Genomic DNA, 16077 nt, shown 5'->3' on the forward strand with positions numbered 1-16077 from the left:
GTTGGGACCTACAGATTGAAAAAATGTGTACTGTCTTGCTTGTCTCTCGTCTTTACTGGTTTTACATTTCCCGTATTTATTTTTGTCACACAAAACAGAGTGTTATTAGGTAATAGGTAACAAAGAGTGCAAATTTCTCTGAAGAGTTCGTATTCTCCCGGTTACAGATAACCTCATCCAGTGTTACTTTTGAGTTTTTTAAGGGGGGCACGATATCAAACCTGCCGACAGGGAGCTGGAGAGGCTCCCCACGACATTTTAATTTCCACTGTCCTGAATAGATGTCTGATGGATTTCATTATAAAATATACACGTCTGAACTCCGCTGAGTGAATACAGTGACGTGCGATAGAAGAATGCTGTGTGAAGAGGCGTGGCATTACACTTTGGCATACTTGAGACCAAATAACATATTTTACATTTCCTCGAACATATGTGTTTGATATATAAAAGCTCTTGAGAAAGATGTGCGCTACAAAATGAACATATTTTTTAAAAATTGATTTTTTAATGTTTGACGTCCCGTCTCAAACGCTTGGAGGGGATGGGGGCGATGGCAACTATAAAGTATCAAGCTTTTGCCCCAGTTCCGAAATGTCATAGATCCGGGGCTAATTGCTAGTACCCTAAATCAGACTGGTTTCACGTGAGTCAGTGTACACACCAGAAACAGCCAATGGAGCACAACCTCCACCATGGCCACAGCTAGTAAAGCACTCTGGCGATCAGAACAACTTCCAGGTTATAAAACTGTGTATAGTCGTTCATAATTCACGTTTTCAATCTCGTCATTGCATAGAAAAGGATAGGGAATGTAAAATGTAAATCTTCAGAAAGTTGAGATTCAACTTGAGTATATGACACATCTTTGCAGAGATCTATTTTCAGTTGGCAGAGTAGCACCACTATCTGTGTCTGTCCATTTAACATTTATCGAAAATAAAGTATCTGGAAGCGAATATTAGGTTGATTAGCTGTAATAACTTCATTGACAGAATAAAAAAAGTACATTGTTCCTGTCCACTTGATGTTTGTAGAAATATTGCCATGTTTTATGTAATAGCGCATGCAAGTCACAGTTTGCGCTATCAGAAAATAGCTGTTATGTGCTAGAGTGATTATAGTGATCTTGTAATACGAAAGTGATACTATGGATTTCTCAGTACTTGCATCAGTGGTATGAGGTAGACGTTGTGTTCACAAAGCTGATGTCTGCTTAGAGGAAGATTAGATAAACTAGCAAAGTGCATGAAGCATAAATTTAGTCTGAGACCGCAACTTTTGCAGTACCCAGCAGACATGTGGTGCACACAAGAATTTAATTGTGTGTGTGTGTGTGTGTGTGTGTGTGTTGGGGTTTATGGGCGCTCGACATCGAGGTCATCAGCGCCCTGACACACATTAAAAGGAACGAATGTGGAGAGACCTAATAAAACTGAAAAACACATTCAAAGAAAGCAGGAAAAGAGGGAAAATACTACATAAGAAAGTAAAACCTAAGGGAAGGGAAAACATAGCAACAAGAATGACACAGGAAAGTGTCATTGGCTGGCCACTTACATAAAAGATGGGCGAGCTTGTCACACAGTGAGCAAATTAAAATCCTCTCCCTAAAATCTTTGTAAAAACATTTGACAAGGCACAGAACTTTAAAACTTTAACCACATTCGTCCGAGTGTTGCCTAAAAGAGTTGGCAGGTCCGCTGGCAAATCAGCCGAGGCCCGCTGGTCAGAAAATAAAACGCAATCCAGTAAAATGTCTCTCACAGTGACCTGAACGCCGCAAGCACCACACAATGGAGGGTCTTCTCGCCGGAGCAGGAAGCCATGCGTCATAGGGCTGTGGCCTATTCGAAGCCGAGTGAGGAGAACCTCGTCCCGTCGACGGGGCTGAAAGGAAGTACACCACACACGCGTTGTGGGCTTGAGTAGACGGAGCTTAGTGTCAGTCACTTCCAGCCACTCATCCTCCCACCGACACATGACTCGGGAGCTCAACAGCGAGGTGAGTGCGTGCAACGGGATAGCACACTGAGATAGGTGTGGATCAAGACACGCCTCCTTGGCTGCGACATCTGCCCTTTCATTCCCAGCAATGCCGACATGCCCCGGAACCCAGCAGAAAGCTACAACCTTCCCCAGTCGCTGTAGCCGGAGGAGGGCATCCTGGATGGTCTGGACTACTTTATCCGCCGGATACAAATGGTGCAATGATTGAAGGGCACTGAGGGAATCGGAACAGACAAGAAATTTAAGAGAGGAAGAAAGACTCATCGGCTCCAGTGCCCGCAAGATCGCAGACAATTCTGCATCAAAGACAGTAAAAGTCTGAGGCAGGCGGACCTTGAGGACACAATCCAGAGAAACAACTGAGCAACCCACGGAATCCCCTTGTTTCGACCCATCCGTAAAAACAGCTACATAGTCGTGGTGCTCAGATAAAATGGCAGAAAATGCTGCATTAAAAACGGTGGCAGGAGTGCAATCTCTCTTGTACTGCAATAAATCTAAAATCACACGTGGCCTCTTCAGTAACCATGGTGGCAGGCGGTTAAAACCCTGGATTTGGGGTTGTACAGACTCCACACCGAGGGACTCAAGCACACGGTGCACTCTGATCCCAAACGGCAACGTAGCCCGGGGACGGCGGGAAAAAAGGCGATCCAGAGGTGGATGGGCAACAAGATGGGGAGCAGGCGAGCTGGGAGCTGCAAGAAACTTACAAGCTTGGCGCACCAGCAGGAGCTGCCGCCGGATGGTAAGTGGCGGTTCGCCAGCCTCAGCACAGAGGCTGGGTACGGGACTGGTCCGATAAGCACCCGTAGCCAGTCGAATCCCAGCATGGTGAACAGCGTCAAGGATCCGCAAATAAGACGGCCTCGCTGACCCATATACTGTGCAGCCATAGTCCAGCCGTGAGCGCACCAAAGCTCGATAAAACTGAAGGGAACGCGCCCTGTCCGCTCCCCAAGACCTGTGGCTGAGGCACTTGAGGATGTTCAGTGCCTTCAGCGTTCTGGTTTTCAAGTCACGTAGGTGTGGCAACCATGACAACCTGGAGTCAAAAATTAGGCCCAGAAACCGCACTGTGTCTCCAAACTGTAGGACAGTATCCCCCATATGCAAGGCAGGCAACGTAAAAAGACGACGTGAACGATTAAAATGAACACAAACACACTTATCGGCAGAAAACCTAAAACCCGTCTTTGCAGCCCACTCCTCTAACCGCCGCACCGTTAGTTGCAATTGATGGCTCGCGGATGCAACACTAGAGGAGGAACAGAAAACAGCAAAGTCGTGTGTGCGTTTGTTTGTTTTCGCGCGCACGCGCGCGCGCGCGTGTGTGTGTGTGTGTGTGTGTGTGTGTGTGTGTTATCGTGTGTGTGTGTGTGTGTTTGTTTGTTATCGTGTGTGTGTGTGTGTGTGTGTGTGTGTGTGTGTGTGTGTGTGTGTGTGTGTGTTTGTTATCGTGTGTGTGTGTGTGTGTGTGTGTGTGTGTGTGTGTGTTTGTTATCGTGTGTGCTTGTGTGTGTGTTTGTTTTCGTGTGTGTGTGTGTGTGTGTGTGTGTGTGTGTGTGTTTGTTTGTTTGTTTGTTTTCGTGTGTGCGTGTGTGTGCGTGTGTGTGCGTGTGTGGTTAGGTTAGGTTAGGTTAGATTAGGTTAGGTGCGTGTCCGTGTGCGTGCATGTTGGTGTTTTTCATAATGTTTCGACAAATTCATGTTTTGTGTGAAGGAGAAACTTTTTCTATGGCTATGGAGAGCCTATGTTACGAAATTTGGCAATAACTGGACTGAAATCTTTTGGCTCCTTCTAAGGAAAATGTTTAAATACATGGAGAGGTGATTTGTTTGGCGTGTTACCGACAATAGTTTTAGAAGGATTGCTGCACACACAGGTAACTAGTATCTGTAGTATGAAGCATCTGTTTCAGTAGAGGTCAACGACTGGTTAGCAATAGCACTTTAAGGTCGAATAAACTGACTTCCAGATAACAAGGAGAAGCACAGTTTCTTGAGAGACTGAATAAGGGAATTTTTAATGGAAAAGGAATGAAGACTTTGATCGTAGGGTAGAACAGAATCTCTGTACCTTAATATAAACGGTGTTGGACACTCTTTTCCACTGTCTAAGTTGATTATATCTGCATTCAGAACTGTTCGAGTTTTTTGTGTGTGATGGGTTTCTTCATTAGGTGAGTGTGTTTTTGTAGTAAACTCTGGGAATATTTCTATTTGTTGCAGACGCCTTCCCGGAAAGGAGTGTGACAGGAGGCTGATCGAGGCAGCTAAGGAGGGGGCAGTGGAGGAGCTGAGGGCGCTTCTGGCGGCAGGTGCGAATGTGGAGGCGCGGGACGAGGACATGTGGACTGCCCTGCACTGGGCGGCAGTGAGGGGACACGAGAATGTGGTGAGGCGTCTGGTGGAGGGTGGGGCGGACGTCGAAACCAGAGACAGCAGGGGGAACACACCCATGCACTGGGCTGCACACCGCGGCCACGCGGCTGTGGTGCGGCTACTGGCCGCCTCCTCTGGTGACTCCAACGCCAGGGACAAGTACCGGTGGACGCCGTTGCACTATGCAGCGAGGCAGGGCCACGCAGAGGTGGCGGCTGTGCTGCTCGATGTGGGTGCCGACAAAGGGGCCTGGGATTATCACGGACACATACCTCTGTACCTAGCCATGCAGAACAGAGAGCAGCAGCTTGCAGATATGTTATCATGAAGCATGCAGTCCAAAAAATTCTTTTGCTGTAACATTTAATCACATCTATACATTTATTTTGTATAATTTTTCAATAAAGAAAGTAAAAAATTAATTCTCCAGTCACTCATTTACATCCACATTTAAGTAGTACATGAAGGTACTCTATTAGCACTGTGTGGCAACTAAGGTTCTGGAAGACGAATTGAAAATACAAGACACTACCTCTGTTCATAAGAAAAAAACTCAAATGCATTTCTAGGCTAAGCTTTGCAGACGTCAACAAGTACCGAAAAATAAATACTTCACTGCAAATGGAGATAACTACTGCATGGTATATGGTAACTGAAAAGTACAGGCTGTTTCAAAAAGGGCTTTACAACTTTAAAAAACTCATATAAATTTATTGAAAGAAGATGCAGAGCAGAGTTTAGTGTTACTTTGTAGGAGAACACATTAAGTTTTCTTAACCTTAAACTAACATCCCTTAGGAAGTCAATTTCTCCCCAAACTCGCTGTAGCATTGCAGGTGTAACTTGATCAGTGGCGGCCTAAATTTTTGCTCTAAGTCCAGGTAGAGAAGCCAGCACAGGTAGTACAAACACGATAACCTTCATGAATCCCCACAAAAATGTCGAGTGGTATGAGGTCTGGGGGACGTGGTGGGCCATGCATTTGGCGAATCGCGACCAATCCATTGACTTGGAAAGCGGTCACTGAGAAAATCCCGGAGATCAGCCAGGTAGTGGGGTGTTGCACCATCTTGTAGGCTTACTAGGAGGATCTTTTGCGGACATGAACGGGAAATAATGGTCGAGCAAATAACGCTCGCCGACTTCGATTATTGAAACCAAAACACACAGCTAGCACTCTCTGGTCCAATGAAGGCGGCCATCTTTAACGCAACTGCCTCTACTGCTCCGTACAGTGCGATTCGGCTCTAGCGAGCTACGAGAGACAAAACTTGATGTATTTCCCTACCAATTGACACTACAATCACCTCTGTAGGTACTATGAATTAATATGAATTTTCAAAGTTGTAGAGACCTTTCTGAAACAGCATGTATATCAGGCTGGCTTATATCCTGCTACAATATGTGATCGAAAGTATCCGGGCACCTGGCTGAAAATGCCTTACAAGTTCGTGGCGCCCTACATCGGTAATACTGGAATTCAGTATGGTGTTGGCCCACCCTTAGCCTTGCCGACAGCTTCCATTCTCGCAGGCATACTTCAATCAGCTGCTGGAAGGTTTCTTGGGGAATGGCAGCCCATTCTTCACGGAGTGCTGCACAGAGGAGAGGTATCGATGTCAGTCGGTGAGGCCTGGCACGAAGTCGGCGTTCCAAAACATCCCGAAGATGTTCTGTAGGATTCAGGTCAGGACTCTGTGCAGGCCAGACCATGGATTATGCCAGGCTGTGCATTATGAACGGGTGCTTGATCATGTTGAAAGATGCAAACTCCATCCCCGAATTGATCTTCAACAGTGGGAAGCAAGAAGGTGCTTAAAACGTCAATGGGCCTGTACTGTGAATAGTGCCACGCAAAACAACAAGGGGTGCAAGCCCCCTCCATGAAAAATACCATCACACCATAACACCACCGACTCCGAATTTTACTGTTGGCACTACACACCCACACCCTGCCACCGGATCGCCACATTGTGTACCGGGATTCGTCACGCCACACAACATTTTTACACTGTTCAGTCGTCCAGTTTTTACGCTCCTTACACCAAGTGAGGCGTTTGGCACTTACTGGCGTGATGGGTGGTTTATGACCAACCCGCTCGACCGTAAAATCCAAGATTTCTCACCTCATGCCTAACTGTCATAGTGCTTGCAGTGGATCCTGATGCTGTTTGTAATTCCTGTGTGATGGTCTGGGTAGATGTCTGCCTATTACACATTACGACCCTCTTCAACTGTCGGCGGTCCCTGTCAGTCAACAGACGAGGTCGACCTGTACACCTTTGTGCTGTACATGTCCCTTCACGTTTCACTTCACTATCACATAGGAAACAGTGGATCTAGGGATGTTCATGATTGTGGGAATCTCGCGTACAGACGTATGACACAAGTGACACCCAGTCACCTGACCACGTTCGAAGTCCATGAGTTCTTCCCCCATTCTGCTCTCTCATGATGTCTAATGACTACTCAGGTCCCTGATATGGAGTACCTGGCAGTAGGTGGCAGCACAATGTACTTAATATGAAAAACATCTGTTTTTGGTGGTGTCCGGATACTTTTGATCATTTTGTGTACGTGAAACCACTGATAATCGCACCACACCCAGATTAATGAGGAATGATCTCTAGGGATAGAATTTTCCACACTGATTTCAGACTGCATTTACTTGTACATCCGCAGCAAACACGGTGCAGTACTTCTTGTCTTTTATTATAATCTGACATTAGTAGTAATATTCACAATGCATTATGCGCTTATCATCTGGAATCGGGTTATCAGTTGACATTCCAATTGAGTGGTTCCCAGAGAGCTGTAATGCTGCTGATATGAAATGTGCTGGCAGGTAACGTGTATCTTAGCTCTGATACTGCAGGGTGCGACAGCAAATTGTCACTTTACACTTCACCTTCTATTGATCTTCAGTGATTTCTCTCATCCTGGCATCTTTTCAGCAGAGCACCTGCAGGGACTGCCACAGTAGCCACCATGCAGGAGCTCTGCTGGACAGCACCACAGCCAATAGTGCCCCCTGTGTCCCAGCCTGCACAATGCAGAACTACAGCATGAGGAACTGTACAACTGATATTGGAATGCTGTGCAGTCGCGTAGGCAGTTACGTTGGTTGGTTGATTTGAGGGAGGAGACCAAACAGCTTTGTCATTGGTCCCATCGCATTATGGAAGGATGGGGAAGAAAGTCAGCCATGCCCTTTTGAAGGAACCATCCTGGGATTTGCTTGAAGCGATTTAGGCAAATCACGGAAAACCTAAATCAGGATGGCTGGACGCGGATTTGAACCGTCGTCCTCCCAAATGTGAGTCCAATGTGCTAACCATTGCGCCACCTCACTCGTTTAGGTCACAAAATGGAACATTTCACACGAGATATATATATCATTTCCAATGCAAAAAAATGAATACAGAGAGTACAACATAAATCTGTCCGAAATCCAGCAAATTTGACTGTAGAATTTACAGATAGTTCATTCTACACTCCTGGAAATGGAAAAAAGAACACATTGACACCGGTGTGTCAGACCCACCATACTTGCTCCGGACACTGCGAGAGGGCTGTACAAGCAATGATCACACGCACGGCACAGCGGACACACCAGGAACCGCGGTGTTGGCCGTCGAATGGCGCTAGCTGCGCAGCATTTGTGCACCGCCGCTGTCAGTGTCAGCCAGTTTGCCGTGGCATACGGAGCTCCATCGCAGTCTTTAACACTGGTAGCATGCCGCGACAGCGTGGACGTGAACCGTATGTGCAGTTGACGGACTTTGAGCGAGGGCGTATAGTGGGCATGCGGGAGGCCGGGTGGACGTACCGCCGAATTGTTCAACACGTGGGGCGTGAGGTCTCCACAGTACATCGATGTTGTCGCCAGTGGTCGGCGGAAGGTGCACGTGCCCGTCGACCTGGGACCGGACCGCAGCGACGCACGGATGCACGCCAAGACCGTAGGATCCTACGCAGTGCCGTAGGGGACCGCACCGCCACTTCCCAGCAAATTAGGGACACTGTTGCTCCTGGGGTATCGGCGAGGACCATTCGCAACCGTCTCCATGAAGCTGGGCTACGGTCCCGAACACCGTTAGGCCGTCTTCCGCTCACGCCCCAACATCGTGCAGCCCGCCTCCAGTGGTGTCGCGACAGGCGTGAATGGAGGGACGAATGGAGACGTGTCGTCTTCAGCGATGAGAGTCGCTTCTGCCTTGGTGCCAATGATGGTCGTATGCGTGTTTGGCGCCGTGCAGGTGAGCGCCACAATCAGGACTGCATACGACCGAGGCACACAGGGCCAACACCCGGCATCATGGTGTGGGGAGCGATCTCCTACACTGGCCGTACACCACTGGTGATCGTCGAGGGGACACTGAATAGTGCACGGTACATCCAAACCGTCATCGAACCCATCGTTCTACCATTCCTAGACCGGCAAGGGAACTTGCTGTTCCAACATGCACGTCCGCATGTACCCCGTGCCACCCAACGTGCTCTAGAAGGTGTAAGTTAACTACCCTGGCCAGCAAGATCTCCGGATCTGTCCCCCATTGAGCATGTTTGGGACTGGATGAAGCGTCGTCTCACGCGGTCTGCACGTCCAGCACGAACGCTGGTCCAACTGAGGCGCCAGGTGGAAATGGCATGGCAAGCCGTTCCACAGGACTACATCCAGCATCTCTACGATCGTCTCCATGGGAGAATAGCAGCCTGCATTGCTGCGAAAGGTGGATATACACTGTACTAGTGCCGACATTGTGCATGCTCTGTTGCCTGTGTCTATGTGCCTGTGGTTCTGTCAGTGTGATCATGTGATGTATCTGACCCCAGGAATGTGTCAATAAAGTTTCCCCTTCCTGGGACAATGAATTCACGGTGTTCTTATTTCAATTTCCAGGAGTGTATATTTTTTCACTTGATGACACCCGGCCAGAGAAATCTGTTTTGTTTTCATTCAGTGTGGGAGTTATAAACGAAGAGAGAACAGCAATATCACGAATCATATACACGGGTTACGTGGAGAGTGACCCCCCACTATAACTCCTCTTGCTCTGTGCATGCGCGAATCTGGCAACTTGGACGCGCCGAAAATGTTTTTCCTTGTAGCATCTGGCTACTTGCTGCTACTGCTCATACGGTAAACAGCCACGCTTCAAGTAGCCAGTAGCGGGAGGAAGGCACTGCTCGTACGCGAATTCAGCTCTGCGCATGGGCACGAGGCCGCTGGCAACTGCTCAAACGAACCTAATATCTCGGTTGGCGGTCGACAGTGTTGGGCAGTATGAAAAGCCTTTCGAATATAGTGAGGCTGAAGCTGCTTGTTCACCGGCGTCTCTACTTTTCAATATGGCAAGTTGCACGTGCCGCTAGTAAGGAGGTTTGAGAGGGCGTCTTGGAAAAATCTATGGCAGCCTCCAGAATGATATTTTCACTCTGCAGCGGAGTGTGCGCTGATATGAAACTTCCTGGGAGACTACAAATGTGTGCCAGACCGAGACTCAAACTCGGGACCTTTGCCTTTCGCGGGCAAGTGCTCTACCGGCTGAGCTATCCAAGGACGACTGACGCCCCGTCCACACAGCTTTACTTCCGCCATTACCTCGTCTCCTACTTTCCAAACTTCACAGAAACGAACCTGCAGATCTAGCACTCCTGGAAGAAAGGATATTGCGGAAAGATGGCTTAGGCTGGTATTACACTATCAAATTTCTTTGTCACATATCTTTGTCAAAAATCTTTGTCAAAGATATTTGATGGTGTAGTAGGAACTTTGTCAAATGTCGTCCAATATTTGACGAAATCTGGGGCCTCGCTGTAGATTTGATCAAAGAAGTCGGTTGTATTCTGTTCACTGCAATGTGACATGTTACCACATGGAGCGCTAGCATCGCTGCAGCATTCTGTTGTCTGTAGTGTTTTTATAAACATTGCCGGTAAATACAATTGGTGTGTGCCGACAACTACAAAATTAATAGGGATGTATGAACCTGATGAGGCGCTTTACAACGTGAGGCACCCTGAATACAAAAATAAAATAAGAAGATTGGAGACCTAACCTGACCTAACCTAACCTAACCTCTCCTGTAGCAAGAATTGGAGTGTTACAGTGAGCCTGTCTTCTGCAGTTCTTAAGTGAGTAATGTGCTTTGTGATATGAGGATACACTTCATTGAGCACATACAGAAATGTATGCTCATCCATTCTTAAGTAACTGATGTATGACTTGACGTCTTCCACTGTAAGCTCACGTAACAAGTTTTGTTCAATGCTGTTATTGTGTCGTCGTAAAACCCACGGCTTCACCCACATTAGATTAGTTTTTCGTTCCATAGATCCGTGCTAAGGAGATCCTCATGGATGTGAAACATGTCAATTTTTTTAAAATCTGAAATAACAACACTAATAGTATGAATAAATACAATACATCATATATTTCTATTAAAAATTTCGTCAATGGAGTAGGAGGAGTTGGCCACTAGTAAGTCTTTCAGGCTCCTTTTAAACTGATCTTTATTTGTAAATAAACTTTTTATGTTTGCTGGCAAATTATTGAAGCTGAGTGTTCCTGAGTAGTGGACCCCTTTTTGAAGTAAAGTAAGTGCTTTTAAGTCCTTGTGCAGATCATTTTTGTTCCTGGTATTGTATGTATGAATTGAGTTGTTTGTTGGAAAAAGAGATATATTATTTAGGACAAATTTCATTAAGGAGTAAATATACTGAGAGGCAGTGGTTAGTATACCCAGTTCTTTGAAGAGGGTTCTACATGACGTCCGTGAATTTACTCCACAAATAAAACGTATTACACGCTTGTGGACTCTGAAAACTTTTGTTTGACTTGAATATTCACCCCAAAATATTATACTATATGACATTATGGAATGAAAGCAGGCAAAGTATGCAAGCTTTTTCATTTTTATGTTGCCTATGTCTGCTAACACTCGAATTGCAAATACAGATTTGTTAAGGAGTTTCTGCAGTTCTGTGGTGTACTCCTCCCCACTGAAAGTATTATCAAGTTGTAGTCCCAGGAATTTAAGAGTGTCAACCTCGTACGTATGGTTCCTTTTTGTCCCCCACTTCTTTTCCGCATGTGCACACAATGCAATTGCGGTACGTGGAACTGCTGCGGTTAACAACAAGTTGTTGTCAGCCATCTTGAACTTTGACGACAAATTTGATGACAGTGTAATACCCCTTCTAGCGCCACGTCAAAGATCTTTGCCAAACATATTTGACGGGATATTTGATCAAATCATTGACAAAGAAATTTGATAGTGTAATACCGGCCTTAGCCACAGCCTGGGGCATGTTTCAAGAATGAGATTTTCACTCTGCAGCGGATTGTGCACTATATGAAACTTGCTGGCAGGTTAAAACTGTGTGCCAGACCGAGACTCGAAGTCGCGACCTTTGCCTTTCGCGGGCAAGTGCTCTTCCGACTGAGCTTCCCCAGCACGACAGTCAGTAGAGCACTTACCTGCGAAAGGCAAAGGTCCCGAGTTCGAGTCTTTGTGTGGCACACAGTTTTAATCTGCCAGGAAGTTTCAACGACGGCAGTGTTTCGCAGAAGGAAGAGTCGAGTCGGCTGGTTTGTCGGAAGGGCGTTGCTCAACTCCGAGGCCGCACCTCGCCGTTTCCGCCAGCGTCCCGAGAGCGTGGGTCACGTGACGACACAGCTGCGCCGCTCTCGCGCTGTGCTGGGCGGCCAGGCAGTCGCTGGCGAGGCGTGGCGGAGAGCGCAGTGCTGCGAGTACGGAGCAGGTAATTCACTGCGTGGAGCACAAAACTGTTTCACATATAACTATGATCTCTGGATGTTTTAAGACTCGATGGAGTAAAAACACTTCTCAAGTCTGAATACCAGAAAACGGTTTCACAGTGTGTTTTCTTACATTGCATTGCGAATGTTACTATCGATCGTGCGTAACAGGTGCATTCCAAGCTAAAGTTGAGTGACCTTGGCTTGTGGGATTCCTTTGAAATTACGGGGGCAGTTCAATAACTAATGCAACACATTTTTTTCTCGGCCAATTTTGGTTGAAATAACCGGAAATTTCTTGTGGAATATTTTCAAACATTCCCGCTTCGTCTCGTATAGTTTCATTGACTTCCGACAGGTGGCAGCGCTGTACAGAGCTGTTAAAATGGCGTCTGTAACGGATGTGCGTTGCAAACAATGGGCAGTGATCGAGTTTCTTTTGGCGGAAAACCAGGGCATCTCAGATATTCATAGGCGCTTGCAGAATGTCTACGGTGATCTGGCAGTGGACAAAAGCACGGTGAGTCGTTGGGCAAAGCGTGTGTCGTCATCGCCGCAAGGTCAAGCAAGACTGTCTGATCTCCCGCGTGCGGGCCGGCCGTGCACAGCTGTGACTCCTGCAATGGCGGAGCGTGTGAACACACTCGTTCGAGATGATCGACGGATCACCATCAAACAACTCGGTGCTCAACTTGACATCTCTGTTGGTAGTGCTGTCACAATTGTTCACCAGTTGGAATATTCAAAGGTTTGTTCCCGCTTGATCCCTCGTTGTCTCACCGAACACCATAAAGAGCAAAGGAGAACAATCTGTGCGGAATTGCTTGCTCGTCATGTGGCTGAGGGTGACAATTTCTTGTCAAAGATTGTTACAGGCGATGAAACATGGGTTCATCACTTCGAACCTGAAACAAAACGGCAATCAATGGAGTGGCGCCACACCCACTCCCCTACCGAGAAAAAGTTTAAAGCCATACCCTCAGCCGGTAAAGTCACGGTTACAGTCTTCTGGGACGCTGAAGGGGTTATTCTGTTCGATGTCCTTCCCCACGGTCAAACGATCAACTCTGAAGTGTATTGTGCTACTCTTCAGAAATTGAAGAAACGACTTCAGCGTGTTCATAGGCACAAAAATCTGAACGAATTTCTCCTTCTTCGTGACAACGCAAGACCTCACACAAGGCTTTGCACCACAGAGGAGCTCACAAAACTTCAGTGGACTGTTCTTCCTCGTGCACCCTACAGCCCCGATCTCGCACCGTCGGATTTCCATATGTTTGGCCCAATGAAGGACGCAATTCGTGGGAGGCACTATGCGGATGATGAAGAAGTTATTGATGCAGTACGACGTTGGCTCCGACATCGACCAGTGGAATGGTACCGTGCAGGCATACAGGCCCTCATTTCAAGGTGGCGTAAGGCCGTAGCATTGAATGGAGATTACGTTGAAAAATAGTGTTGTGTAGCTAAAAGATTGGGGAATGACCTGGTGTATTTCAATGCTGAATAAAACAACCCCTGTTTCAGAAAAAAAATGTGTTGCATTACGTATTGAACTGCCCTCGTACGAAGTGTGTAATCGCTCTGTCGCGGACTTGTTTAATGTTATTTGGAAAAGATGCAGATCCCGTTTCGTAGATACGGAGTGTTCAAAAAGTCTCTCCGCAGTGCCGTATGATAGTTAGCCACGCGTGCCGTATGCTGCAGTGAATATACCGAAATAAAACTCAGTGAAATACAAGTTATTAATTTATTGAATATTCATTTTTACTTAAAATGTTCAAATTCAATGTTGAAAGTGTCACCCCTGTTGCTGAATACACAATTCCATTCGTCTAATCATGTTTCCAAACACAGGCTGTAACATCTCTTCTGTAACAGGAGCAGTGAAAGTGGATATTGCAGTTTTCAATTCGTCGACGGATTTTGGACAGTTTTTATAGACAGTTGCTTTCGCTGCACCCCAGAAGAAAAAGTTACGTGGTGTTAGGTCAGGCGCCGGCCGGGGTGGCCGATCGGTGCTAGGCGCTTCAGTCCGGAACTGCGCGACCGCTACGGTCGCAGGTTCGAATACTGCCTCGGGCATGGATGTGTGTGATGTCCTTTGGTTAGTTACGTTTAAGTAGTTCTACGTTCTAGGGGACTGATGATCATAGAAGTTAAGTCCCATAGTGCTCAGAGCTATTTGAACCATTTTTTTTTTTTTTTTTGATACGTCAGGCGATCGTGGAGGCCAAAGTCCCTGTGAAATTATGCGATCACCAAAAACATCAGCAAGCAGTGACACTGAAACGCGAGCTGCATGCGCGGTTGCACCATCTTGTTGAAAAAAACCGTTCACTATTTCACTTAACACAAGTTCTCCTATGAATGGGTACAAATGGCTCTAAGTACTATCGGACTTAAGTTCTGACAAGGGAACCTCCCCATCACACACCCCTCAGATTTAGTTATAAGTTTGAACAGTGGATATGCCTTGAAAAACTGAACACAGATCAATCGAGAAAACAGGAAGAAGTTCTGTGGAACTACGAAAAAATAAGCAAATTGTACAAACTGCGTAGTCCTTGTGCAACATTGGCAACAACATGGACGACGGAAGTTCAGGAGCGCCGTGGTCCCGTGGTTATCGTGACCAGCTGCGGAAACAGAGGTCTTTGGTTCAAGTCCTCCCTCGAGTGAAAATTCTATGTTCTTTATTTTCGCAAAGTTATGATCTGTCCGTTCGTTCATTGACGTCTCTGTTCACTGTAATAAGTTTAGTGTCTGTGTTTTGTGACCGCACTGCAAAACCGTGCGATTAGTAGACAAAAGGACGTGCCTCTCCAATGGGAACCGAAAACATTTGATCGCAAGGTCATAGGTCAACCGATTACTCCACAGGAAAACACGTCTGATATATTCTATACGATACTGGTGACGGCATGTGCGTCATATGACAGTAATATGTTGTCGACCCATCTAACTTGTACATTTGGCGAATGGGTAAATAGATTCTTCTACCTTGCCCGATTTAGATTTTCTTCTGGATGTGATTATCACTCCCAAAAATGTGATCGCATCGGACGGACAGACGGACAGATATAATTGTCTGAAAACAAAAAATTAAAATTTGCGCTCAAGGGAAGACTTGAACCAAGGACATCTCGTTTCACAGTTGCTCACGCTAACCACGGGACCACGGTCCTCCTACGCTCACACTCTCCTTGATATTGCTTATCTCACATGGACTACTCAGTTTGTGTATTTTGCTTATTTTTTTCATAGTTCCACATAACTTCTTCCTGTTTTCTCGATTGATCTGTGTTCAGTTTTTCAAGGCCTATCCACTCTGCCAACTTATAACTAAATCTGAGGGGGGTGCGATGGGGAGGTTCCCTTGTGAGGTCATTAGACCCCTAGGCGTAGAAACTACTTAAACCTAATTAACCTCATGACATCCCACACATCCATGCCCGTGGCAGGATTCGAACCTGCGACCGTAGCAGGCGCGCGGTTCCGGACTGAAGCGCCTAGAAACGCTAGGCCACAGCGGCCGGCTATGAATGGTTGCAGAATATCACTGCAGTATCGTTGTGCGTTTATTGTTGCGTTGAAAAATATGGGACGCACAATCTGACGTCTAGAAATTGCAATCCAAACTCCTATTTTCACAGAATGATGTGCTTCCTCATGAATACACAATGGATTTGCACTATTCCACAGACCAGAATTCTGCGAGTTCGTGTACCCGGATAAATGAAACCACGCCTCATCACTGAAAAACGTTTCATTAAGAATACCCCTTCCAATTTGTTGAACGAAATTTTGGAACCATTGACAATAATGCAGCCTCTTGCCATGATCAGTATTTTTCAGTTCTCGCACGACTGTCACTTTGTATGGGAAAAGTTCTAATTTTTTCCTTACAGCTGTGT

At 46.5% G+C, this 16077-nt stretch overlaps 1 protein-coding gene across 4 annotated transcripts in view; it reads left to right on the forward strand.

The window, feature by feature from the left end:
- LOC126108729 (uncharacterized abhydrolase domain-containing protein DDB_G0269086-like) overlaps nucleotides 1-16077 on the forward strand; it is a 77159-nt gene that overhangs the window by 12495 nt on the left and 48587 nt on the right. Inside the window, exon 2 of one of the 4 annotated variants that reach the window (XM_049914066.1) lies at nucleotides 4243-4603. The exons of 1 other annotated variant lie outside the window; for it this stretch is intronic. In XM_049914066.1, coding sequence (XP_049770023.1) covers nucleotides 4243-4603 — 361 coding nt within the window. Of the gene's footprint in view, nucleotides 1-4242; nucleotides 4764-16077 lie in introns of those variants that run through there. 2 more of the 4 variants (XM_049914065.1, XM_049914063.1) reach the window with 2 other exon arrangements.

The sequence above is a fragment of the Schistocerca cancellata genome, chromosome 11 (genome assembly GCF_023864275.1).
Source record: "Schistocerca cancellata isolate TAMUIC-IGC-003103 chromosome 11, iqSchCanc2.1, whole genome shotgun sequence".
Taxonomy (NCBI): Eukaryota; Metazoa; Arthropoda; class Insecta; order Orthoptera; family Acrididae; genus Schistocerca; species Schistocerca cancellata.